This window comes from Camellia sinensis, chromosome 1 (assembly GCF_055761805.1).
Source record: "Camellia sinensis isolate YWXY chromosome 1, ASM5576180v1, whole genome shotgun sequence".
NCBI classification, from domain to species: domain Eukaryota; kingdom Viridiplantae; phylum Streptophyta; class Magnoliopsida; order Ericales; family Theaceae; genus Camellia; species Camellia sinensis.
This window is the reverse complement of record NC_138961.1, coordinates 253,482,422-253,509,718: the sequence shown is the minus strand read 5'-3', so window position 1 is coordinate 253,509,718 and position 27,297 is coordinate 253,482,422. Positions and strand designations below refer to the sequence as shown.

Sequence of the window (27,297 nt, the reverse complement as noted above, 5' to 3'; positions counted from 1 at the left end):
ATGCTCCATTTCAGGAGGAAGCGCTATTTGATACGCCACCGGATTGATCTTTTCAATGATTTCATATGGTCCGACATATCTCGGTGCTAGCTTACCCTTGACTCCAAAACGAGTTTGGCCTTTCATCGGTGTCACTTTAACAAAAACATGATCACCTGCGTCGTACTCTCTGTCTCACCTCCGGACATCCACATAACTTTTCTGTCGACTTTGTGCGGTTTTCAGTCTCTGCTGAATCAGTTTCACTTTTTCAGTGGTTTCATATACAATTTCGGGCCCAAGCAAAGGCCCATCTCTAACTTCTGCCTAGCAAATCGAAAATTGACATTTTCTGCCATATAAAGCCTCGAAAGGCGCCATACCAATGCTCGAGTGAAAACTGTTGTTGTAGGCAAATTCAGCTAGAGGTAAATGGCTTTCCCAATTTCCCTGGAAATCATGGACACACATCTGCAGTAAATCTTCCAGAGTCTGGATGGTTCTTTCTGACTGGTCATCTGTCTGAGGATGGTATGCACTACTCAGTCTCAGTTCAGTACCCAATCCTGTCTGTAGACTTTGCCAAAATCTCGATGTAAACTTTGAGTCCTTATCAAAAACAATAGATACAGGCACTCCATGTAATCTAACAATCTCATCAATATAAATTATAGCCAATTTTTCTACATTATAAATTGTTTTGACAGGTAAGAAGTGAGCAGATTTAGTCAGTTTATCAACAATAACCCAAATTGAATCCATACCTTTACTGGAGCAAGGTAAACCAACAATTAAATCCATAGTGATATGTTCCCATTTCCACTCCGGTATCGGTAAGGGTTGCAGTAAGCCTGCGGATCGTTGATGTTCGGCTTTGACTAGTTGGCAATGAAGACATTTCGACACAAAATCAGCAATTTCTTTCTTCATTCTCGGCCACCAAAAATCAGTTTCAAGTCTTGGTACATTTTCGTATTTCCTGGATGGATAGATAGTTTTGAATTGTGGCCCTCTTGCAGAATTCTTCTTTTCAGTTCAGAATCACTCGGTACACACAACCTTCCCTGAAATCTCAACACATTGTTCTCAAATTTGAAATCCGACCTCGGTTTGGACTCCCGTTCATCAATGATCTTTTTCAAAAGTCATCATGTTGCTGTTTCTCTTTAATCTCTTCGATGAGTGCCGGTTGAGCAGAAATAGCAGTTAAGGTTCCACCTTGTTCGCGCAAAACAATCTCAACTTCAATTTTTTCAAGGTCACCTAGCAATTCTTTCTGTCCGGTGAGTAAACAGGCTAAATTTCCAATCGATTTCCGACTCAGTGCATCGGCAACGATGTTAGCTTTTCCTGGATGGTACAAAATTTGCAAGTCATAGTCTTTTATCAGTTCTAACCATCTCCATTGTTTCATGTTCAGTTCTTTCTGTGTGAAAAAGTATTTCAAACTCTTGTGGTCTGTATACACCTCACATGTCGCCCCATAAAGGTAGTGACGCCAGATTTTCAGTGCAAATAGTACTGTAGCAAGTTACAAATCATGGGTCGGGTAGTTCTTTTCATGCGGTCTCAGTTGTCGAGAAGCATACGCAATCACTTTACCATTCTGCATTAAAACACATCCCAAACCCTTATAAGAAGCATCACTAAATATGGTAAAACCATCCGTACTTGAGGGTAGGGTAAGAATCGGTGCAGTCACAAGTCGAGTCTTTAACTCTTGAAAAACTAATTCTCTCTGATCGGTCCAGTCAAATGATATCCCCTTTTGAGTCAACTGAGTCAATGGTAAGGCAATCTTGGAAAAGTCTGCCACAAATCTCATGTAATACCCGGCTAAGCCTAAGAAACTTCGAACTTCTGTAACATTAGACGGTCTGGGCCAATTCACTACTGCTTCAATTTTCTGTGGGTCAACTGTAATACCATCTTTACTGATCATATGCCCCAAAAACATTAAATTATCAAGCCAAAATTCACATTTTGTCAGTTTAGCATACAGTTTATGTTCTCTTAGGGTCTGCAAGGCAATTCTCAAATGATGTTTATGTTCTTCCGTGCTTTTGGAATAAATCAAAATGTCATTTATGAAAACAACTACAAATTCATCTAGGAATGGTTTGAAAATTCTGTTCATAAGATCCATAAATGCAGCAGGTGCATTGGTAACTCCAAAAGGCATAACTAAGAATTCATAATGTCCGTACCTCGTTCGAAAGGCAGTCTTTCAATGTCCCCTGTCTTGACTTTCAACTGGTGGTATCCAGACCTAAGGTCAATTTTGGAGAACACTTGGGCACCCTGTAACTGGTCAAATAAATCATTAATACGAGGCAATGGATATTTATTTTTCACTGTTACCTTGTTCAGTTCACTGTAGTCAATGCAGAGTCTCAATGAGCCGTCTTTCTTTTTCACAAATAAGACTGGCGCGCCCCACAGTGAAGTACTGGGCCTAATGAACTTCTTATCTAACAGTTCTTGCAGCTGAACTTTCAACTCTTTCAATTCAGTCGGTGCCATTCTGTAAGGAGCTTTAGATACTAGCTGTGTACCCGGAATCACATCAATGGTGAGTTCAATCTCCCCATCAATCAAATCCCCCGGCAAATCATCTAGAAAAACATCTGGGAATTCTCTAACTATAGGAATACTGTTCACATCAGTTTTAGCATCAGTAGGTATAGTCAATACACAACACAGATACCATTTACACCCCTTTTTAATTAGTTTAAAAGCTTTCATGGATGAAATCAGATATGGGGGAGGTACTACTCCAACTCTGTTAAACACAAATTCAGGCAGTCCAGGTGGATGGAAAACAACTTGTTTTGTTACACAATCTATGGTAGCATGATATTTCGTTAACCAGTCCATTCCCAATATCATGTCAAAGTGATCAATTTTCAGAGGCAGTAAATCAATATACAAATGAACATCTCCAACAATAATTTCACATGCAGGGTACATATAAGCACAAGTCATAGATCCTCCAACAGGTGAAGATACAGCTAACAGACAGTTCATAGGTTCCAGTGGTCTATTTAATTAACGCGAAAAAGCATGTGATACATATGAATGTGCAGACCCCGAATCAATAAGAACATAAGCATTTTGAGTACAGATTGAGAGTATACCTAATACAATGGTCTCGGTATTCTGCACATCTCCCGGTACGAGTGCAAACACTCAGCCTTGCCTCATAGGCTCTTTTTCGGTAGCTTTCGGATTTGGTTTCGGTGCAACAGTTGATGCTGCGGCGCTGGCTGCAGCTTTACTATTGCCCCAAGGAGCAAAAGGGCAATCTTTGACCATGTGGCCCACCTTGCCACACCTGTAACAAGCTCCAAAAATTTTATAGCATACCCCTTGTGTCTCTTGCCACACTCTGAACAGGGCGGTGTGGAATTATTACCCTGGCTAGAACTGTTCGAAGACCCAGTGTTTTGCTTCTTGTTCAATGAACTGTTCCGGCTTTTCTTAAATTTAAAGCCCCGTCTCTTACCGCGCCATTCAGTTCCCGGTGTTTCAGTCTATTTCAATGCTTCGATATTTGACTCGGCCTTGCTCGGTCAAGAACATCCACATATTTCAGTAATTTCAGAACATTGATTCTGTCAAGCATTTCAACATTAACGCCGCCTTCAAACTTCCTGCCCCTTTTGTAATCAGTATCAACCATGTGTGGTACATATCTGGCGAGTTCAGTGAATTTAGATTCATACTCTGCTACCGACATGGTGCCTTGTTTCAGTTGTTCAAACTCAGTCACTTTGCGGTCCCTGACACATTGAGGGAAGTATTTCTCAAAGAAGGCTCCCTTAAACTGAGCCCAATTCATGGTAGTATTGGTGTCACGGACCAACATCCACCTCCTTCTAGCCTCCTCTTGCAAAGTAAAAGTGGCCAATAGGACCTTGTGTGCTTCAAAACACGAAAACACTTCAAATAATTTCCTTGTTTCAAGAACCCAGGCTTCGGCCTTTAATGGTTCCAGGCCTCCTTGGAATGATGACGGTTTCATTTTACTAAACTTCTGTGTCAGAGCAATTATATCATCATTAACATTCTGCTCGGGTTGAACTGGAGGAGGTGTGGGCTGTTGGTTCTATTGTAGCCTCAAGGCCTCAGTCAACAATTCAACTGTTCTTTCCAATCTTGCCATTCTGGCATTAGATGATTCTGTTTCATCAGCATTCCTTGCATTGTCCATTTCACTATATGCAATACAATGATAATAAACATAGGCAGTTGCATACTTAAACACATTAGCACATTAGCACATATATTCATGTCATAGCCACACACACTTTTTCATGCTCATACAATGCCCTAATTACTTTTCTAGGACATCCTATTGCTCAATTGGACATGTGTGTGCGATATAACTCGTGGTTTGATATCGCTCTGATACCACTCTGTCACGACCCAAACCCGCCCCTATGGGTTTAGCACCGTAACCGGCCTGTAATCCGTGATTACCAAAGGCCTTCTTAACAGTAAAGACAGTAATATAGAGTACAGGGGCTGGCGGAAGCCAAAACAGTAATAAAATGTGTCCAATGAGCTGTGACAGTTTATATGCAAAAAGACTTTTCATAACACATTCACATTCGGAACAAAAGCAGTATGTACATACATCATATACAGGCATTCAGGTTAGGGATCAAATCCCTACCATAACAGTACAGTAAAAGTCCATACAGCATTACAAAATAGAGACAGAAGGGTGAACTGAGACACCCCAAAAAGCCTAAGCTTGAACACACTTGGAACCTCGCAGTGAGGCATGTTGGTTGGCTTGACAAAAAGGGAGTTTAACCCAACGCTCCTAGCTCTGATCCGGTGCCTGGACACCTACATATATATATAAACAGTGAGCGAAAGCCCAGTGAATAGCATATGCGTAAAGAGGTTAGGAATGAATGTCCTTCCAGTATTTAAAACAGTCATTTGAACAGTATATCAGTTATTCGATCATAGCAGTCATAAGTGGTACATCTAATAGCAAACAGTACAGTAGGTCTTAACAGACCGAACAGTCATTTGATGGCCATCATATCAATAAACAGTAGTGGTTCCAAACATGGGAATTGACAGCGATCTCTGTGACAGTAGCAATACAGTACAGTAACAGTAAATTGCTATGGATGCCACGAATACAGTTCACAAATAGGACAAGCATTCATTCAGTAAGAAATATCATTTCAGAAAGCAGTACAATTGATCATTCAGAAAATATTCATGATTGAATATATCTTTACAACATTGTTACCCACAGAGCACTGGGCTACAGATAGGCTAGAGCGTCCTCGGATGCCAACCCTACACAGTTACAGAATGAACACACACTAAGGGGTTGTTTGAGGTGTCCTAAATAAGTGCACTTTTTGTCTTTTTGGACTAAAAAAATGAGGAAGAAAATATGGATGTTTGGGTTAACTTTTTGACTTTTTATGAAAATATGTGTAATAAAAAATTGTAAAAATTGATTTGTAGGGAAAAATTAGGATTGGGAGTTGTGCAGCCGTAATTGTTGACTTTTGGTGAATAGTGTTAACTTTTTAACTTTTTGAGTAACTTTTTGGCTTTTTGACTTTTTCGCAATATGTCAAACTTGGGAATCAATGACTTAGTCCCTAACTTGACTCGGTGTGGTTCTACATCAATATCCTCATTAAGATGCCTTAAACTAGGCATAGGAATGCCTAGGATGAAATAAGGATGCAAAGATGTACTTAAAAACACTTTTCAGAATTTTCAGCAAACAAGGGTCTCGTTCGAGCGTGGCTTTTTACGCTCGAGCGGACATGCAGACAAAGGATCTCCGCTCGAGCGTGACTTCCTCCGCTTGAGCATGACTTCCTTCGATCGAGCGAACTGTAAACTCAAGCAAAAGTACTGGATGCACAAAAATCACGCTCGATGGGCGCTCGATCCACGCTCGAGCGTGAGACACAGGTCCTCGCTCGAGCGTTAACTCTCTCGCTCGAGCGTTAACTCTCTCGCTCGAGCGGACTGTAAACATATGAAAAGTACTGGATACACGTATTTCACGCTCGAGCGTTACTTCCCCCGCTCGAGCGGGATGCATGTACTCAGAGCGTATGCTCGAGCGTGAAGTCTTACGCTCGAGCGTGGGTCCAAAATCTAGAATTTCCAGATTGAACCTCCAAGCTCAAATTCAACTTTTAAAGCTTCAAATTCGATCCTTTTGGGCTAATTTTCTGGAAAACACTTTAAAACCCATAATGTGACATGTTTCGAAGATCAATTTGCAAAATCAAAGCCCAAAGGTGAGTCAATTAAACACAATTTCAAATATGTATGTAATACGCATGTGTTCAATTGAAATCAAAGCTTCCAATACGTAATCAAATGTGTCAAAACTTCCAAAAACATGATGAATTCATGAACTATAATCAAGATATGGACATGCATGTAGCAATTTCCATGAAAACAACCTCAAAATGCTAGAACATGTACATGCATGCATGATTTAAGCTTCAATTCAACATTTTGAACCAATTCTAGACTCTAATCACCAAACTTCCATGAAACATGCAAGATACAACTTAAATACAAGTTCAAGAAGATGATTCTCCAACCTTAAGTCCTCAATTTCAAGAATGGAAGCTCAATTTGTGCAATTATCCTCCAAATCTTCTAATTCTCCAAGTAATTCTCTAGATGAAACAATTCTCTCTCAACTCTCTCTCTCTCTCTCTCTCTCTCTTTCTCGGTTTTGGCCTAGAAAAATGGCTGAGATAATGTATCAAAATTGAAATGAACTAATGGCCTAAAGATGCCCACTCAATGGCAAAAGGGTAATAAACTCATTTAATGTAATTCAACATTATTTAATCCAATTTAATCATACCAAATCAAATTTCAATTAAACAAACTATAAAATCACATAAATTCTAATTAACATGAAACACTAATCAATTTCAGAGTCGGCCGCCGATAAGGCCTTCAATTCACAGTTGGACACTTAAAACATGAGCAGATCAATTAACAGTCAAACAGATAGAAATGAGTTTAAACTAATACACTTAATCAATCAGTTCAGAATGTCAGTCAATTCAATTACTTAATCATGTTCAGTCACAGTTTAGCAGTAATTAGTGGTATTATCAGTAAACAGTGGTGAGGGTTGTCACAGCACCTCTCATGATTCACCCTCATATTACTTGTCATTATTGTAAAAAGAAAGGCCATTATATATCTTCTTGTCCATTCAAAAATAATATAAATATGGGAATTAAAAAGATTTGGATTGTGAAGAGATCTAACAAAACTAACCAAGAATGACCCAAGAAACTATGGGTACCAAAAACCAACACTTGATTGTCATCTTGTAGGTTTCTTTAAGTCCAAAGCTAAAGAAGGGAAGTGGTACCTTGATAGTGGATGTTCCAGACACATGACCGGAGATAAATCCTTCTTTACTACACTGTTATCCAAAGACGGAGGTTTTGTTACTTTTGAAGACACCAAGAAAGAAAAAATCATCGGTATTGGTAGCATCAGTATTTCTCCTAACCCTTCTATTAAAAATGTTTTACTTGTTGATGGACTTAAGCATAATCTACTTAGTATTAGTCAATTATGTGATAAAGGTAATCAAGTTATTTTTGATATATCACATTGCACAATTAAAAACACAAATGATCATAAAGCTTTATTCGTTGGTAATCGTCACGATAATGTTTATGTTTTTCATCTCAATGATCTCTATGCTAGTGATATTAATTGTCTATATGTTAATAATGAAAATAGTTGGTTATGGCATAGAAGACTTGGTCATGCTCATATGGATTTAATTGCTAAACTTTTGAGAAATGATTTGGTCATTGGACTTCCAAAAATTAAATTTGAAAAAGATCATCTTTGTAGTGTTTGTCAACAAGGAAAACAAACTAAAATATTGTTTAAATCAAAATCTCACATTTCCACAACTAGACCTTTACAGCTACTGCATATGGATTTATTTGGTCCCTCAAGGACATCTAGTCTAGGTGGTAAACATTATTGTCTTGTTATTGTTGATGATTATTCAAGATTTACATGGGTTATGTTTTTAGCACACAAAGATGAAACATTTTCTTCTTTCACAAAACTCTGTCGTAGAATTCAAAATGAAAAAGGCTTCCTTATTACTAATATTCGAACCGATCATGGTAGAGAACTTGAAAATGAGAAATTTGAATTGTTTTGTGATGAGCATGGTAGAACCTCTCAACAAAATGGTGTAGTAGAAAGGAATAATAGAATTTTTGAAGAGATGAGTAGAACAATGCTTTGCGAAAATAATCTTCTTAAATATTTTTGGGCTGAAGCTGTTCACACTGCATGCTATATTTTAAATCGTGCATTAATTAGACCTATTCTCAAAAAGACTCCTTATGAACTTTGGCATGATAAAAAGCCTAACATTAGTCACTTACATGTTTTTGGTTGTAAATGTTTTGTGCATAATAATGGCAAGGATAACTTAGGTAAATTTGATTCAAAATCTGATGAAGCAATTTTTCTTGTTTATTCCTTAACTAGCAAAGCTTATCGTGTTTTTAATAAAAGAACTCTTATTGTGGAAGAATCTATACATGTGCCATTTAATGAAACTAACATCTTTGCTCAAAAGCAAATTGTTAGTGATAATATAGATTTGAAACAAAATGTGGAAGATTCAAGTATCTACAAAGAAGAGAACCAACTATGTAAGTTGAACAAAGAGATTGAACAACCTATTTTTCCACCTCAAGAAGAAGGAGGAAACAATGATGATTTGTCAAGAGAATGGAAGTTTGTTCATAATCACCCTAAGGATTTAATCCTAGGTGACCCTACAAAAGGTATTGAAACTCGCTCTTCACTTAGAAACATTTGCAGTAACTTGGTTTTTCTCTCACAGATTGAGCCTAAAAACTTTCAAGAAGTCGAATTCAGTGAACATTGGATGATAGCTATGCATGAAGAGCTTAACCAATTTGAGAGAAACAAAAGTGTGGGAACTTGTGCCAAAACCTAAAGATCATACCATTATCGGTACCAAATGGATCTTTCGAAACAAGCTTGATGAATTCGGCACAATTATAAAAAACAAGGCTAGACTTGTTGCACAAGGATACAATCAAGAAGAAGGTATTGGTTTTGATGAAATCTTTGCTCCGGTTGTTAGATTAGAAGCCATTCGCATGTTACTTGCATTTGCATGTTTTAGAGATTTCAAACTTTATCAAATGGATGTAAAAAGTGCCTTTCTTAATGGTTTTATAAATGAAGAAGTTTATGTTAAACAACCTCTAGGTTTTGAAGATCATGCTTTTCCAAATCATGTTTTTAAACTATCAAAAGTTTTATATGGTTTGAAACAAGCACCTGGTGCATGGTATGAACGATTAAGTAAATTTTTGATTGAAAATAATTTTTCTAGAGGAACGATTGACACAACACTTTTTGTTAAAACTAAAAATGATGATTTACTTATTGTGCAAATATATGTAGATGACATTATATTTGGTGCTACTAATGAAACCTTGTGTAAGGAATTTGCTAAGTGTATGCAAGGTGAGTTTGCGATGAGCATGATGGGGGAGCTAAATTATTTCCTTGAACTTCAAATCAAACAATGTGAAGAAAGAATTTTTTATCAACCAAGCTAAGTACACAAAAGAACTACTCAAAAAGTTTGGTATGTATAACTCAAAAATAGCTGGAACACCTATGAGCACATCCATTAAACTAGACAAGGATGAAAAACGTAAATCCTTTGATCAAACAAAATATCGAGGTATGATCTGCTCACTTTTTTATTTAACCGCAAGTAGACCCGATATTATGTTTAGTGTTTGTATGTATGCTAAATATTAATCAAATCCTAAGGAATCACATCTTAGTGTTGTTAAAAGAATTTTTAGATATCTTGTTGGCACCAAAAATTTGAGACTATTTTATCCTAAAAGTGTTGCATTTGATTTAATTAGTTATTCGGATGCTGACTTTGCCAGATGCAAACTTGATAGAAAAAATAGTAGTGTCACTTGTCACTTCCTTGGTAACTCATTAGTATCTTGGTTTAGCAAAAAGCAAAATTTTGTTGCTTTATCAACGGCCGAAGCTGAATATATAGCTTCTGGAAGTTATTGTGCCCAAATACTTTGGATGAAACAACAATTGGAGGACTTTGATTTGCATTATGATCATATCCCTATTAAATGTGATAATACTAGTACCATCAATTTAAGCAAAAATCCGGTTCAACACTCATGAACGAAATATATTGAAACTCGACATCATTTTTTAAGAGATCATGTTCAAAAATGAGATATTGTACCTGAATTTGTAAACACCGACAAGCAATTGGCGGATATTTTCACAAAACCCCTAAGCGAGGATCGCTTCAATTTTATTCGTGGCGAGCTTGGAATGTTGATTTCTACTTAAAAAGTTTTGTTGTGACTATGAAACTTGAATTTTTGTTAAAATGATATATGTGTATTGCTATATTGATATTAAAACATTTTAGCAGTTGAATGTTGTCAAGTCCTTCATATATTTATTATCCTTAACAGTTTGCTATTCACAACTATGTATTTTTGTTCTGCATCTTGAGCTTAATTTAATTTTGCATTACATTGATTTTTTTTAAAAAAAATTTACTATTAGACTTAATTTCGTTTATTTTATTTATTTTTATTTGTTTTTTTTCCCGTTTCACTAATAGACTTCATTTCATTTCTTTATTTATTTATTTTCTTTTTTTTCTTTTCTTGTCATTATTTTTTTTTCTTCTTTTCCATTTTTTTTTGTTTTGCCATTAGACTTAATTTTTATTTATTATTTTCTACACTTTAATTTCATCTTTTGTGCTTAAAATATATATATATATATATGCATAAAAACAAAAACCGAAATGAAGAAAATAAAAATAACTTAAAATAACAATATTTACATTTAAAAAAAAAAATCTTCATTCATTTTTTCAGCCATTGGCCAACCTTACTTACTCACCTCTTTCATCGTTCTCTTCTTCTTTTTATCACCTTGGGTTACGCTTGACGTCCCTGCCTCCGTGCTTTCGTCGAGAGCGAGCATTCCCTGCCGACTATCAAAAGCCAAGAACGACGTTACTCTAAATCGGGCCATGGAAGTGGTCTTCCGTTTAAGTTCTTTATTTTCGGCCTTCAGTGCGCAAATCTTTGCTCGTGCATCCTTGTACATGCGTTGGAGCAGAGAGAGTTAGGCGTTGAACTGGTGGAGCTCACTCGTTCTGTTTTGCAGTCGATACGCCAATTTTGTGACTGCAGTCACCATCTCTGTAACGCCCTTAAAATAAACTCATAAATCATCCAACAAAAGCGTGCTTAGACATAAGAGAATAAAGCATAAATATATTCCATTAGAGTAATTATTACAAAGTGTATTACATGTTGACAACAAAAGTAAATGCTCTATAGGCTTACAACTTTCCAAGTCAGCACTTGGTTACAATAAGAGAGTACTAACTCTATACAAAGAAAGCCCTTGGCTTGATATATATGTAATACAACAAAACAACAAAAGTAGTCTAACGGCCCCAAGCTTTCCAAGCTATGTCCTTGGAGATGGCATAACACTTGTACCTGAAAATGATGTCCCATATAGGGTGAGCCACAGCCCAGTAGAAATATACTAAACCAACTATAAACAATGACTAAAATAATAACATTCGATAGATGGTCCACACTTATATTCCGACTTATATCATATTACAGTCTCATGACAGCCATGCCCATGTTACATTTCCTTTTCCATTTCTTATTCAACTTTGAGTTTGAAAATACGACTCAGAACCTAACCAAATAATTTGATGAGATTATAACTCATCATTAAAATACTTTCGAAATTCATGATGGATACACATTTTGGTGTTGTATCAATAACACATAAAATCACTTCCATACATCTCAAATGATACACATTTTAGTGCTGTATCAAATAAACATAGAAACACTTCTATACTTCTCACATGATACACATTTTAGTGCTATATCAAATAAACATAGAAACACTTCTATACTTCCCAAATGATACACATTGTAGTGCTGTATCAATACCAAACAATTTCCGGTTTAGAGGTCCATCCCCCATCTTCCTATAAACCGTGGAGTACATCCCCCATCTCCTCCCACACAATGCAATGTATATAAGCAATTATCATATACAAGTTTAATCATGTAATACACAATTATACACAAATGATACACATTTTAGTGCTGTATTAATATCAAACAAAATCCGGTTTAGAGGTCCATCCCCCATCTTCCAATAAACCACGGAGTACATCCCCCATCTCCTCCCACACAATGCAATGTATATAAGCAATCATCATATACAAATTCAATCAATCAATACAAAATTTTGATGTATTATACCTACCACCATATCCAATAGCATACTCAATTGATTAGTTTTAGTTTGCCTAATCATCATGTATTGTCTACAACAATGAAGACTATCCTCTACCAATAGTCCAAAACAGTTATTTCTAAACAGAAAATAATTGCATCAAATGGATAAAATATCAACATTTTGACTAGGTGAGCGATAAATTAATCCAACTACACCCTTTAATCCCATACCTTTCCAATTCGAATATTTCCTATTCAATTTCTCATTTCCCAAAATTAATTATACAAATTAATTTATCATAATAATTAGGGCTTTTTCCCATAATTTCAATACCAGCCCTAAGGTTCCATTTTCATCAATAATCCAACACCAAGTCCATTTTCCAATGTATTACATACATAAGGGTTTATATGTTTGAAACCCCATCTTTTTAAAAAAGTACACATGACCCCAAACTTTCTCAAAATTACCCAACAACCCTCAACATATCAAAATACTAAAATTTAAAGACAAAGCTCATAAGATGGAGTAGGATATCCCTACCTCGAAGTTAGAGCTCAAACGGCGATGATGACCAAACTCAAAGTGCTCCAAACTCCAAACTTTTTGGATCATAATATAGCCCTCATCGATCAACACACTTTTTACAAAGACAACAAGGGAGTGAAACACTCTAGCTAGATCAAACCCTAGAGAAAAGGGAGATTCTAGAGAGATGAGCTCTCACAATCGGTTTTTTGGAAACTAAGAGAGAGAAAGAAAGTTGAAAAGTAAATCAAAAATGCCCAGTTGCCAACTGATATACGACTATCCCGCTCGAGCGTAGAACCGGACGCTCGAGCGTCAAGCACGAAAAACTGGTCCAGCTCGAGCGTAAGAAGGCCCGCTCGAGCGCCAAGACACAAAAACAAAACACACCCGCTCGAGCGCGAAAACCAGTCCGCTCGAGCGTATAGTTCCCCTTCCCAGAACTTTCACAGAAAATGAACACTTCGCTCGAGTGCCAAGATACACGTTCGAGCGCGACCCGCTCGAGCGTAAGGAAATCCGCTCGAGCGTGAATAACAAGCCTGCACACTACAAGAAAAGGGGGGTAAAAAACACGGAAGCATTAGCGACGGCGCTTGCCCCATCGCAAAAAATGGTTTTTTGCGACGGCAGCTTAACCCGTCGCAAATGAAGGATTTAGCGACGGCGTTTTCCCCGTCGGTAATAAAAAATACGCCGATAGGGAGTAAATGCATCAGTATTAGCGACGGATGTTTTTACCGTCGGCAAAAAAAATGTTTTGAGACGGCGTACGTTTGCTGTCGCAAATAGTTTACTTATTGCGACGGCAATTTTCCGTCGCAAAAAAGTCTAATTTAAACGGCGCCGTTTTATGAATAAAATACTTGTCATTTGCGACGGTGTAAAACCTACCGTCGCAAAAAGTGAAATTGTTTTTGCCCCCGCTCTTCCCTATTCATCTTGCCGCTCGATCAAAACATAATCCAAATCCCTAAATATTTGAAACCAATTTCTTTCCCCCAAATCCCTACGAAGCCGAACGGTGAACGGTGAACGGCGAACGGTGGTGCGGTGCTGCTGCGTCGAGGACGACAGGTATGCTCTCTCTCTCTCTCTCTGTATATACATATACAGATCTATATCATCTATATATATATATTGATAATATATATATTATTAAATCTGTATATATATATATATATATAAATCTGTATCAATATATATATACATTATAATTCTGATATATATATATTTATATATATATATATATATAAATCTGTATCAATCTGATATATATATATATATATATAAATATGTAAATTATATATAAATATATATATATACATTATAATTCTAATTACATTGATATTATAAAATTTGTATATTTAAATAAATAATAATAACATTTATGGAAATCTGTTTTCATTATTATATATAAATATATATATATACATTATAAAACTAAAATCTGTTTTCATTGTTTTCCAATCATTTTATTTTTTTGAAAATAAATAATAACACTTAATTTGTATATTTAAATAAATAATAATAACATTTATGGAAACACTCATTATTTCCAATCATTTTATTTTTTTGAAAAATAATAAACTTTTAAAAATTCACAACCTATTTTTATATATTTAAAAAAAAAATTGTTAACGGGTCTCTTATTTGTGGCCACTTGCTAAAAATGTTGGAAATGAAAATATACATGACTTATAAAAGTGAATGATGTATAATCATTTTTAGCCTGATTAATCAATTGTTTTAGTAGGGGTGTTTACATACTAGTTTAATTTGTTTATGAGATGATCCAAGTACTAAACCTATCCTTAGAGAAATTTTGGAATCATAAATTCTGAAATTTTAGAAATCGAACCAAAACCAAACTGCAAAATTTGTTCAAATCCAGTTTAGTTCCACGATTGAAGAGTTTCAAAAAACTTCATTGGTATACTTCAAATTTCATAATATAACCCAACAAATTTCTCATATTATATACACTACTTAATCACTAAAGTAATGCAATTCTCAATAATATAAGAAGTGTCCAATAAAAAATAATATGAAAAATTAGGAAAAAAAAAAAACTCAAAGTTTAAGTCTTATAATAAAATAAATCATGAGTTTAATTTTGCTGATACTGTTATTGATGTACCTATCATTTGTTCTGTTTTTCTTCCAGGCAACTGTATCAAAAAGTAGTCTTTTTGATCATTTGATAAACTTTTGGGAATTTAGGCCGGGACTTGATCCAGGAACTTGAAGCCTTTATTTTTTGGTGGATTTTAAGTTCCAGTCACCACTCTATCGACAGGTAATGGTTCTGTGCTTAATTTGGTTATACTGTACATCTATCTAGTCTGTGAACTTCATAACCATAGCTAATGCAGTTCTGCTATCATTTCATTATATGTAGTTTTTCCATTTTCTTTCAAGGAGAGCATATCTTACAATGTTTCCAACATGTAGCATGCAAGGCATTTAAGTATTTACGTTACCTGGTTGATCTTTGCTGGTGTGTTTGTGGAAGTAATTTGTAGTATGGAAAGTAATTGGGCCTCCATATATATAGATAGAAAAGAAACTTGGACTGGGCTTTCTTATTCTACTTTGTTACATAAGATTATGTATGTGATGTTCAAAATTATAATATACAAAATAATGATCCATTTTTATTAAATAATTTTTGAGACAATATACTTGATTAGTGTGTTTTTGTATAACTCATCTATCAAGTTCATAAATAATGCCGCATAGTATTATGGAATACTAATAATTTGGAGAATTCTACCATACACATCCATTTATCATATGCATCATTAGTTATGTCATTTTTTTTTTCTTTAGTTATGATGAATTATCTTCATTAATTATGATATTGTTTTAGTTAAGACTTATAAGATCTTTGGTTGTGCCTCATGTGGTGTTTGGTTATGATTTATTTATTTTTTAAGTTATGACTCAGAAAGTATGAAATTATATCATTTTTTTCTTCAATTAATTGATCTCACGTGTTGTTGTATAAGTATTTCATTTTTTATGTTCTTCTATTAAATCGGTAAATTACTAACTAGGATAAGACTACCTACCTATTTGAGAGAAATTGGATGGATAGGTATCATGGTACATGAATACGTAGGTATTATATTTAGAGTTACTTTGATGAGATATTTTTGTGGATGTGTACAGATGATGGATAAGAGTTGGATCGATTTTCCAAATAGGATGTCGAGCGAATACATTAATGGGATTGATGAATTCCTTGTGTTTGCCTACACCAATAGGGTTGAAGGTTCGATGATCAGTTGTCCGTGTAGGAAGTGTGAGAATCGATACTATTTTGTACGAGAGGGTGTACGGGAGCATCTGATTTTGAATGGTTTTTTTAAAAAATACAAACATTGGATTAATCATTGGGAATCTTACGTATCTCTGCATGGTAATCGAGAGAATGAAACATTAGCTAATTCAGACATTGGGGATGATATGATTGGAATGATACAAGGGGCTATGGAAAATCCACATGCCGATACAAGTGTTGAGGGTGATGAACCACAGGAGCCTGATCCCCATGCATTTGAACCCCAGGTCGGTCCAAATGCAGAGACTGCAAAGTATTTCAAACTTCTTCAAGATGCACAAAGTGAATTGTATCCGGGTTGTCAGAAGTTCACATCTTTGTCATTCATTGTTCGACTTTTACATTTGAAGGTGCTTAATCAGTGGATAGACAAGTCTGTTGACATGCTGCTTGAGTTATTGAATGAGGCGTTCCCGTTGGGTGTGAAACTCCCGGACTCATATTATAAAGCTCAAAAGGTCACAACAGATTTGGGCTTCACGTATAAGACGTGGGATGCATGTCCCAACAGTTGTATGTTGTTTCGAAACGAGGACGCCAATCTTGATAAATGTGTCATATGCAACAGTTGTAGATGGAAATCAAATGGTGATGGTGGTTCAAATGGTCCTAACAAAGGTGGCAAACGAATAGCTGCAAAACAGATGAGGTATTTTCCTTTAAAGCCAAGGTTGCAGAGGTTGTTTATGTCATCCAAGACGGCCAAGTTAATGAGATGGCATGCAGAGGAACGAACTGATGATGGTGTCTTTAGGCATCCTGCTGACTCCCTTGCATGGAAAGATTTTGACCGTCGGAATATTGACTTTAGTAATGATTGCCGAAGTATAAGGCTTGGCTTAGCATCTGATGGTTTTAACCCATTTAGAACGATGAACATAGTTCATAGCACTTGGCCTGTTGTGCTCGTTCCATACAACTTGCCGCCATGGATGTGCATGAAGCAACCATTTCTAATTTTAGCCGTGCTTATTGACGGCCCAAAAGGACCTGGTAACAAGATTGATGTGTACATGCAACCGTTGATTGAGGAGTTGAAAGAACTATGGAATGAGGGTGTGTCAACATTTGATGCATCAACAAATCAAATGTTTCAAATGCATGCAGCTTTACTGTGGACAATTAGTGATTTTCCTGCATATGCAAACTTGTCAGGATGGAGCACTAAAGGCGAATATGCATGTCCTTGTTGCAATAAGGAAACTACATCGTGTTGGTTGAAGCATAGTAGGAAACAATCATACTTGGGTCATCGCAGATTTTTACCTACTGGCCATAAATTCCGGAAGGATAAAGTATCATTTGATGGTACTCGGGAAGTCCGACTCAAACCCAAATTGTTGTCTGGAACTGAGATGTTGCTACAATTAGAATCTGAGGGTATTTTAACCCAATACAAGAGGGATGACCTTAAGGAGAGGCATAGGAGACAGGTAGAGAAGGAGAAAGCTGGACATCGCACCCACAGTTGGAAGAAAAAGAGTATCTTTTATGAATTGCCATATTGGGAGCACAATCTAATAAGACACAACCTCGATGTGATGCATATAGAGAAGAATGTTTGTGACAATGTGTTATGGACAATATTAGGGGTTGCAGGAAAATCGAAGGATGACGTTAATGCTCGGCGTGATTTACAAGATATGAATATTAGAAAACCCCTACATTTGCAGTCAAGAGGGTCGAATAAAGCCTATTTACCAGCAGCACAATTCACGATGACCAAGGATGAGAAAGATTTGTTCTTGAAAGTGTTGAAGGAAGTAAGAGTTCCCGACGGGTATTCATCCAATATATCACGTCGTGTGCGCTCACATGATAGAAGTATTGGGGGTCTTAAGAACCACGATAGTCATATTCTGATGCAACAACTTATTCCATTGGCTATTCGAAGATCGTTACCGAAGAATGTAATTGAACCCTTGATTGAATTGAGCAATTTCTTTAGACAATTGTGTTCAAAAGTGAATCGTGCGACGGATTTGCAATATATTCAAGATCGTATCGCTATAACACTTTGTCATCTAGAGAAAATATTTCCTCCGAGTTTTTTTGATATAATAGAGCACTTGCCTATACATCTAGCTGATGAAGCCTTATTGGGTGGAGCGATTCAGTTTCGATGGATGTATCCAATTGAGAGGTATCTTCTTACTTTGAAGCAATACGTGCGTAATAGAGCTCATCCTGAAGGATCAATTGCTAAAGGATATCTTATGGAAGAATGCATGAATTTTTGTGCACAATATCTCAATGATGTGGAAACCAAATCTAGTCGACCCGTGAGGAACTATAGTGATGCTGATAATTTGGGTCATGCTATTGGTGAAAACACAAGCTTTTATCTTGATAATACTTCTTGGGTACAAGCTCATCGATACATCTTATTCAATACAAGCGCGGTTCAACCATTCATAAAGTAGGTTAAGTCACTCACTCAATATTTTATTATGTTTTATTGAATTTTCTACAAAATTTTTTGTATTGCTAAAATTTCAATCTACACAGCGAACACCTTGAAGTACTTAAGCTTAAAATGCCTCGTGTTGACGATCATCAGCTTCGCGTGAACATTTTGAAACTTTTCACATTTGGTTCAAGGAACATGTATGTATTTAACTCTATAGATTCTAGTTACTTAAGTCGAACTACATTTTAAATTTTACATTTTTGTGTAAAATAGGTCCAAACTTTGTGAAGGACTACTGATGTCATATTTTCTGAAGAGATTATTCTATTGGAAAATGGTCCTCATAACTTGGCAAGGAGGTTCAATGGGTAGATACTGAATGGGTTTCGGTATCGAGTAAAGGCCATGGATGATCGTCGAGCCACACAAAATTGTGGTGTAGCTTTGAAGGCAGATACCATAAGTTATGCTAGTCGAAAAGACAAGAATCCTCGTGTGGGGTCTGTGTACTATTATGGACAATTGACAGATATTGTTGAGATTTGATATTCCAATGAGAAGAAACATGTGTTATTTAAGTGTGATTGGATTGACAACATTCATGGAAAGAAAGAAGATGTCTTCAATTTCACGTTGGTGAACTTCAATCATTTGTTGTACCGAGATGATAGAATTACCAATGAACCTTTCATCTTGGCGTCCTAAGTAGAGCAAGTTTGGTATGTTGCAGACCCGTTACAACCGGACTGGCAAGTCGTGGTGAAGATGTCTCAAAGAGGTTTATTTGATATGAGTTCGACTGATCCACAAATCGAGCCATACATGAGCCAACAATTGGAAGAAAATATAATGCTTCGTGATGAAGAAGTTGGTTGGGTGAGGGAAGCCGCAGAAGGGGAAACAGTTGATGTTCAAATAGGCTGATAGTGGTGGAAACATTAGTAATTCAATTAAGGCCAAGGTTGTAGTTAATCATCAATTTCTTAATTTACTCTGTCTTTGTAATTGTATTAGTTCAATTAATGTCATATTATAGTTGACGACAAACCATTGTCTATGTTTCTAATGTCAATTAATGTTATATTGCTTGCAGATTATTATGGGAAGGAAGAGGAAGCCTGATCATTCCCGGCGCATGATGTCTGATGTGCTACATAACAGGACATCAGTAGCACCACCATCAGAGGAGGCATCACATCGGCCACTATCGGAGGGGCCTTTAGTGGCACTACAGTAGCTACCATGTACTCAGCCTCCACGTCTACCATCGGTGCGTCCACCATCAGTGCCACCACAGCAGCTATCATCATCAGCTTATGAGCCATCCGCAGGTATATAAATTTGCTTTGATTTGTATGAAAATTATTTAAACATACATTTATTTATGCTCATTATATATAACTTGTTTATTCTCATTGTATTTTGCAGACCCTTCGACTTCTTCACAGCCCACCTCAGGTTTATTTGATATGATTTGTATTCACATTATTTAAATTTGCATTTGTTTATTACCATTGCATATTGTTTATTGTTATTGTATCTCACAGGTCATGTTAGTTCTTCATCAACCTCGACTAGGCGTGGTAGAGGATGTGCCAAGGGCATTAAAGAGTGGGGTACTGGTAAAAAGTTAGACATACAATTTGATGGAAATTACTGCCCAATAGGGGATAACGTGGCTAAGTTAACTACTCAACTTGGCATTATTGTGCGGAATGGTAACATTGTTCCTCTTACTTTTCTTGACTGGAACAATGTGCCTGATGATATTATTGATGCTATCTGGAAGGATGTGAAGGTAAAAGTATATTTTTGTCCACAAATTCGAATTCCAAAATTGTGTTATTATTATTTAAACTTTGAAATTGTGTTTTATAGGACAATTTGAATATATGTCCAGAGGAGTACAAGCCAATCTGCATGAAAAACTGCAACAGCATATGGAAGGATCACAAGAACAAGCTTAAGGCTAAGTATTTCAAGCCTAGAAGTTCTGATCCTAATCTGAAGGATGATGTTCCTATGCACATTGTGCCAAGCCAGTGGGAAGAACTTGTGGAGTATTGGCGTACTTCCGATGCTGAGGTATACAAATAAGTTATATTTATGATATGTAAACATACAAATCATAGTTGCATACTCCCATTTGTCGAACCTGTTATAGAAAATCGCAAGTAGGAACGCTAAAAATCGGCGAGCTCACGGCATAGCTCATACCACATGGCGTACTACTTTCTCTCAGATACGGCATGAGGTTTACATTTTATTGTTTTATTTTTGTATATAAATAAACATTGTATATTTACAAATTATTTACATTCTAATTTTCATATTTCTAAAAAAATGCAGATGACCAGTAAGGGGGAGTCTACTGATAAGATGAATGTTTGGCTTATGACACGTAGAGTAGATGACCTAGAGGTTATTCAGACGTTGGTAGTTTCCAAACACCTTTGATTGTATTTAAAGTTTATTTTTTGTGTGTCAACCATCTTAATTTGACATATACTTGTATGTCTTATTCAATACAGGATGAGTTTAATCGTCAACTCTCTATGCTACCTGAGGATGGTCGGACTTTGGAGGCTAGGAATGCCATTTTCCATGAGTTGATAGGTCATGACAGACATGGATATTGTCGCACATACGGGAGAATTGTGCTTCGGAGAGCGGTGTATAAAGATGGTGCTGGGCCATCATAATCAACACCCCAGCCATCGACTATTGATCAGATCACGCAGAAGGTTCGTGCAGAGCTAAGGGATGAGTTGAGGGAGGAGCTGCGAGCAGAGTTCTCTACACATTTACAGCAGATGAGAGCTGAGATGATGGCCTTAGTGTCACAGGGGGCAAGTGTGGATCCCAACAGTCAGGTTCGATATAAATTAAATTGTTTGATAGTTCAATTTTCACACAAGATTATGTATAAAATTCGAATATGATTACAACATTATGTATTGACTATCATAGGTTCCTGATGCATCGAGTGGCCACCGGGCATTTAGGGAATCTGCAGAAGACGAGAATCCATATGCACCACCACCAGAAGATCAGGTATAAAATGTATCTTTGCATTCTAAGCTAAAATGTATCTTTGCATAATTTTGAGTTAACGCCCCAAAATCACCAAACGGTGTCGGTTTAGCATGAAACTTGGCACACACGACCGCCTAGGCACGAGAGACTCGTGGGAGAAAACGGGACTCGAATCGGGTTCCCGGTTTGGGAGTTAGAGCCGGATTTCACTTTAGGCAAACTAGTTCCTTAAGAAACTTGAATTCGAGAAGTTAACGCCCCAAAATCACCAAACGGCGTCGGTTTAGCACGAAACTTGGCACACACGACTGCCTAGGCACGAGAGACTTGTGGGAGAAGACGGGGCTCGAATCGGGTTCCCGGTTTGGGAGTTAGAGCCGGATTTCACTTTAGGCAAACTAGTTCCTTAAGAAACTTGAATTCGAGGAGTTAACGCCCCAAAATCACCAAACGGCGTCGGTTTAGCACGAAACTTGGCACACACGACCGCCTAGGCACGAGAGACTTGTGGGAGAAGACGGGGCTCGAATCGGGTTCCAGGTTTGGGAGTTAGAGCCGGATTTCACTTTAGGCAAACTAGTTCCTTAAGAAACTTGAATTCGAGGAGTTAACGTCCCAAAATCACCAAACGGCGTCGATTTAGCACGAAACATGGCACACACGACCGCCTAGTGTCACGTACCGACTCATCAGGGATGCGAGTTCTACACCAAGCACCTTGCAAGCGCATTAGGTTCATTAGGTTGTGAGCGGCAAGGCAGGCAGGGTAGATCCCTATCGCATCTCCTAGGTTGATCCGTGGGCAAAATGCACAGGGGGGTACGCAGTACCACTCGTGGAGCCGGCTTCTCGGGAGGATGACAAGCGCCCAGTCCGTGACAAGTGGTATCAGAGCCAGCCTAGGAGCACTGTGATGGGGACGGTACGTGGGACTTACACCAAGCACCTTCATTGTGGGGTCCACACCAAGGGTGGTGTCTGCGCGGGGCGGGTTTCCCGTGGGTAGGGGAACGGACAAGCATGGGGGCAGGCAGGGTAATGTCCCCCTGACGAGGGCGTCAGGGACTGGCGGTGGTAGCATGTCACGTACCGACTCATCAGGGATGCGAGTTCTACACCAAGCACCTTGCAAGCGCATTAGGTTCATTAGGTTGTGAGCGGCAAGGCAGGCAGGGTAGATCCCTATCGCATCTCCTAGGTTGATCCGTGGGCAAAATGCACAGGGGGGTACGCAGTACCACTCGTGGAGCCGGCTTCTCGGGAGGATGACAAGCGCCCAGTCCGTGACACTAGGCACGAGAGAGTTGTGGGAGAAGACGGGGCTGGAATCGGGTCCCCGGTTTGGGAGTTTGAGCTGGATTTCACTTTAGGCAAACTAGTTCCTTAAGAAACTTGAATTCGAGGAGTTAACGCCCTAAAATCAGCAAACAGCGTCGGTTTTGCACGAAACTTGGCACACACGACCGCCTAGGCACGAGAGACTTGTGGGAGAAGACGGGACTAGAATCGGGTTCCCGGTTTGGGAGTTAGAGCCGGATTTCACTTTAGGCAAACTAGTTCCTTAAGAAACTTGAATTCGAGGAGTTAACGCCCCAAAATCACCAAACGGCGTCGGTTTAGGACGAAACTTGGCACACATGACCGCCTAGGCACGAGAGACTTGTGGAAGAAGACGGGGCTCGAATCGGGTTCCCGGTTTGGGAGTTAGAGCCGGATTTCACTTTAGGCAAACTAGTTCCTTAAGAAACTTGAATTCGAGGAGTTAACGCCCAAAAATCACCAAACGGTGTCGGTTTAGCACGAAACTTGGCACACACGACCGCCTAGGCACGAGAGACTTGTGGGAGAAGACGGGGCTCGAATTGGGTTCCCGGTTTGGGAGTTAGGGCCGGATTTCACTTTAGGCAAACTAGTTCCTTAAGAAACTTGAATTCGAGGAGTTAACGTCCCAAAATCACCAAACGGCGTCTGTTTAGCAGGAAACTTGGCACACACGACCGCCTAGGCACGAGAGAGTTGTGGGAGAAGACGGGGCTCGAATCGGGTTCCCGGTTTGGGAGTTAGAGCCGGATTTCACTTTAGGCAAACTAGTTCCTTAAGAAACTTGAATTCGAGGAGTTAACGCCCCAAAATCACCAAACGGTGTCGGTTTAGCACGAAACTTGGCACACACGACCGCCTAGGTACGAGAGACTTGTGGGAGAAGACGGGGCTCGAATCGGGTTCCCGGTTTAGGAGTTAGAGCCGGATTTCACTTTAGGCAAACTAGTTCCTTAAGAAACTTGAATTCGAGGAGTTAACGCCCCAAAATCACCAAACGGCGTCGGTTTAGCATGAAACTTGGCACACACGACCGCCTAGGCACGAGAGACTTGTGGGAGAAGACGGGGCTCGAATCGGGTTCCCGGTTCGGGAGTTAGAGCCGGATTTCACTTTAGGCAAACTAGTTCCTTAAGAAACTTGAATTCGAGGAGTTAACGCCCCAAAATCACCAAACGGTGTCGGTTTAGCACGAAACTTGGCACACAAGACCGCCTAGGCACGAGAGACTTGTGGGAGAAGACGGGGCTCGAATCGGGTTCCCGGTTTGGGAGTTAGAGCCGGATTTCACTTTAGGCAAACTAGTTCCTTAAGAAACTTGAATTCGAGGAGTTAACGCCCCAAAATCACCAAACGGCGTCGGTTTAGCACAAAACTTGGCACACACGACCGCCTAGGCACGAGAGAGTTGTGGGAGAAGACGGGGCTCGAATCGGGTTCCCGGTTTGGGAGTTTGAGCCGGATTTCACTTTAGGCAAACTAGTTCCTTAAGAAACTTGAATTCGAGGATTTAACGCCCCAAAATCACCAAACGGCGTCGGTTTAGCACGAAACATGGCACACACGACCGCCTAGGCACGAGAGACTTATGGGAGAAGACGGGGCTCGAATCGGGTTCCCGGTTTGGAAGTTAGAGCCGGATTTCACTTTAGGTAAACTAGTTCCTTAAGAAACTTGAATTCGAGGAGTTAACGCCCCAAAATCACCAAACGGCGTCGGTTTAGCACGAAACTTGGCACACACGACCGCCTAGGCACGAGAGACTTGTGGGAGAAGACGGGGCTCGAATCGGGTTCCCGGATTTCACTAAACTATCTTTCTAATTATATGGTAGTTAATTTTTTTATATTTTTCTGTAATTAAAATATTACCACCATTATATTGTTATTAATTATTTTTATTTTATTTTTTTCAGATATTTCCTGAGTAGCAGTTTGCTTCGCTTGGAATGTGGGTGCGTAAAGATTATGACCAACTTCTGTTTTTGTAACTCACGAATGAATCAAGATGAAAACTTTTGGTTTTGATTTTGATTTATGTTATTTAAATTTGTGACCAACATTATGTATGTATTATGTGACCAACATTAGGAATTTTTATCATTTGCCAACTTTTGTTTATGTATGGATTTATATTATTATTTCATTTTTTGATTTTTTTAAGCTATTTTTCATTGCCAACATTAGTTATTTTATTTATGTATTTATATTATTATATCATTTGCCAACATTACAGGTTATTTTTATATTTTAAATAATTGTAAAACAGGGATTTTTTTTTTTTTTGTAATTTTTTTTGAGACGGCAGAACACCCCGTCGCAAAAAAAAAAAAAAAAAAAAGAAGCTATGCCAGGCTTTTTTGCGACGGCAGCCATACCGTCGCAAAAGGTGTGGAATTTATTTAAGAAACAAGGCTTTAGCGACGGTGAGATTGCCGTCGCCAATAGTCATAAACGCCACATTTTTTTACGGCGGCATTTTTTGCGACGAAATTTTGCTGTCGGCAAAATCTCATTAGCGACGGAAAGCTTGTGCCGTCACAAAAAAGCCCAGATCTTCATCCACTATCGGCGACAGATATTTGCCGTCGCAAAAAAGAAATATTCCCGTCGCAAAAACAATGGCGATGGCAAGTGCCGTCGCTAAAGGTCTTTTGCAACCCCCCTTGTTGCGACCCCCACTTGCCGTTGCAAAAAAAAAATTTACCGTCGCAAATAGCTTTTGAGACGGCGTTTGGATTAATTGCGACGGCGTTTTGCCGTCGCAAAAAACAATTTTTTTTGTAGTGGCAGTACTTTTGCAGAGGCACGAAATGCTGGAAGTACAAAAACTCCGCTCGAGCGCAAAGAGACCTGCTCGAGCGGATCGCCAAAAGAAACCAACTCCGCTCGAGCGCAGAATGACCTGCTCGAGCGTAACACCTAAAATCTAGGCAACAACACTTGAGACCAAAACTCAACCCATCAGTTCGAAACACGCCCAACGCATCCTAAAACTCAAACATAGGGAATTAAAGGATGACAACAAGACATACAACCACCAACTCCACGGAACCTAAGTCCGGAAAACAATTAATACAGAAAGGGAAAACCGGGATCGCTATAGTCTCCATACAGGACGTCAGTGTGAAATGATTAGCTTCAATATTTGATTGCGGTGCCATTATTTGCTCAATCGGCATCATAGGAAGGTTGGGAAGAGTAGGAGCCTGTAATAACCCTCACCACTGTTTACTGATAAACCACTGGTTACTGCTAAACTGAGACTGATTATGATAAGTAATTGAACCGATTGAAATACTGAACTGAACTGACTGACTGAAATCTGAAACTGATTGATTGAATATATCTGTTTGTATTGCATTTCTATCTGTTTGATTATCTGTTTATGCTTTTATGTTTAAACTGCAAATTGAAGGCCTTATCAGCGGCCGAACAGAGAAACTGATTAGTGATTCATGATCAGTAGAATTTATGTGATTTAACGATGTATTTATCTGTAATGGGATTTAGTATGATTAAATTAGATTAAAATAAACTAAATTGCATGAGTTGGTTTATTTACCATTTTGCCACCACTAGTGGGCCACTAGCTTAGCACTCTTGAGACTCATTCCTTTGTATCAAAACACACCTCATCAGCCTTTTTGTTGCCTTCAACCGACCAAGGAAGAGAGTGAGGGAGAGTTGAGTTGTTCTTGAGAGTTTGGCTAGAGAACTTGAAGAATTAAAGTGTAAATTGGCGAATTGAACCTCAAGACTAGTAATTAAGGAACCTAGGTATGAATTTCATCCTCTTGATTGTGTCTTTAAGTTGATTAATGCATGGTTCATGTCTAATTGAGGAGCTAAGTCATAATTTAGTTCTAACATGTTGAATTATATCTTAATTCATGCATGCACGTTTGGATTGGGGAGTTTTAAGTTGTTTTCATGGCAAAATATTACATGCATGTTCATAATTATGTTTAAGTCCATGATTTCACCTTGTTTTGAAAAGAATTAGCTCATTTGAGCTAGTATTGGAAGCTTTGAATTGGTTTAAACTCATGCATGTCCCATGTTCATCTTGTTCATGAAAATTGGTTTGAAATTGGATGTAATTGAAACACCCTTGGGCCTTGATTTTACAATTGAGCTTTGGAATCATGTTAAATTAGGAGTTTTGGAATGTTTTCTAGAAAATTGGCCCAAGAGGATCGAAATTTGCACTTGTGGAGTTGAATTTGAGCTTGAGGTTCGAATCTGGAAATTCCAAATTCTGAACTCACGCTCGAGCGGGG

General features: G+C 38.1%; 1 protein-coding gene across 1 annotated transcript in view; it reads left to right on the top strand.

Annotated features, from left to right (window-relative positions):
- LOC145823132 (uncharacterized) overlaps nucleotides 1-26,462 on the top strand; it is a 53,959-nt gene extending 27,497 nt beyond the window's left edge. Inside the window, exons 2-7 of the mRNA XM_082922399.1 lie at nucleotides 19,897-19,990; nucleotides 20,088-20,117; nucleotides 20,207-20,457; nucleotides 20,538-20,744; nucleotides 20,824-20,913; nucleotides 26,433-26,462. Of these exons, the coding sequence (XP_082778525.1) occupies nucleotides 19,897-19,990; nucleotides 20,088-20,117; nucleotides 20,207-20,457; nucleotides 20,538-20,744; nucleotides 20,824-20,913; nucleotides 26,433-26,462 (702 nt within the window). The remainder of the gene's footprint in view (nucleotides 1-19,896; nucleotides 19,991-20,087; nucleotides 20,118-20,206; nucleotides 20,458-20,537; nucleotides 20,745-20,823; nucleotides 20,914-26,432) is intronic.
- Nucleotides 26,463-27,297: the final 835 nt, after the last annotated feature.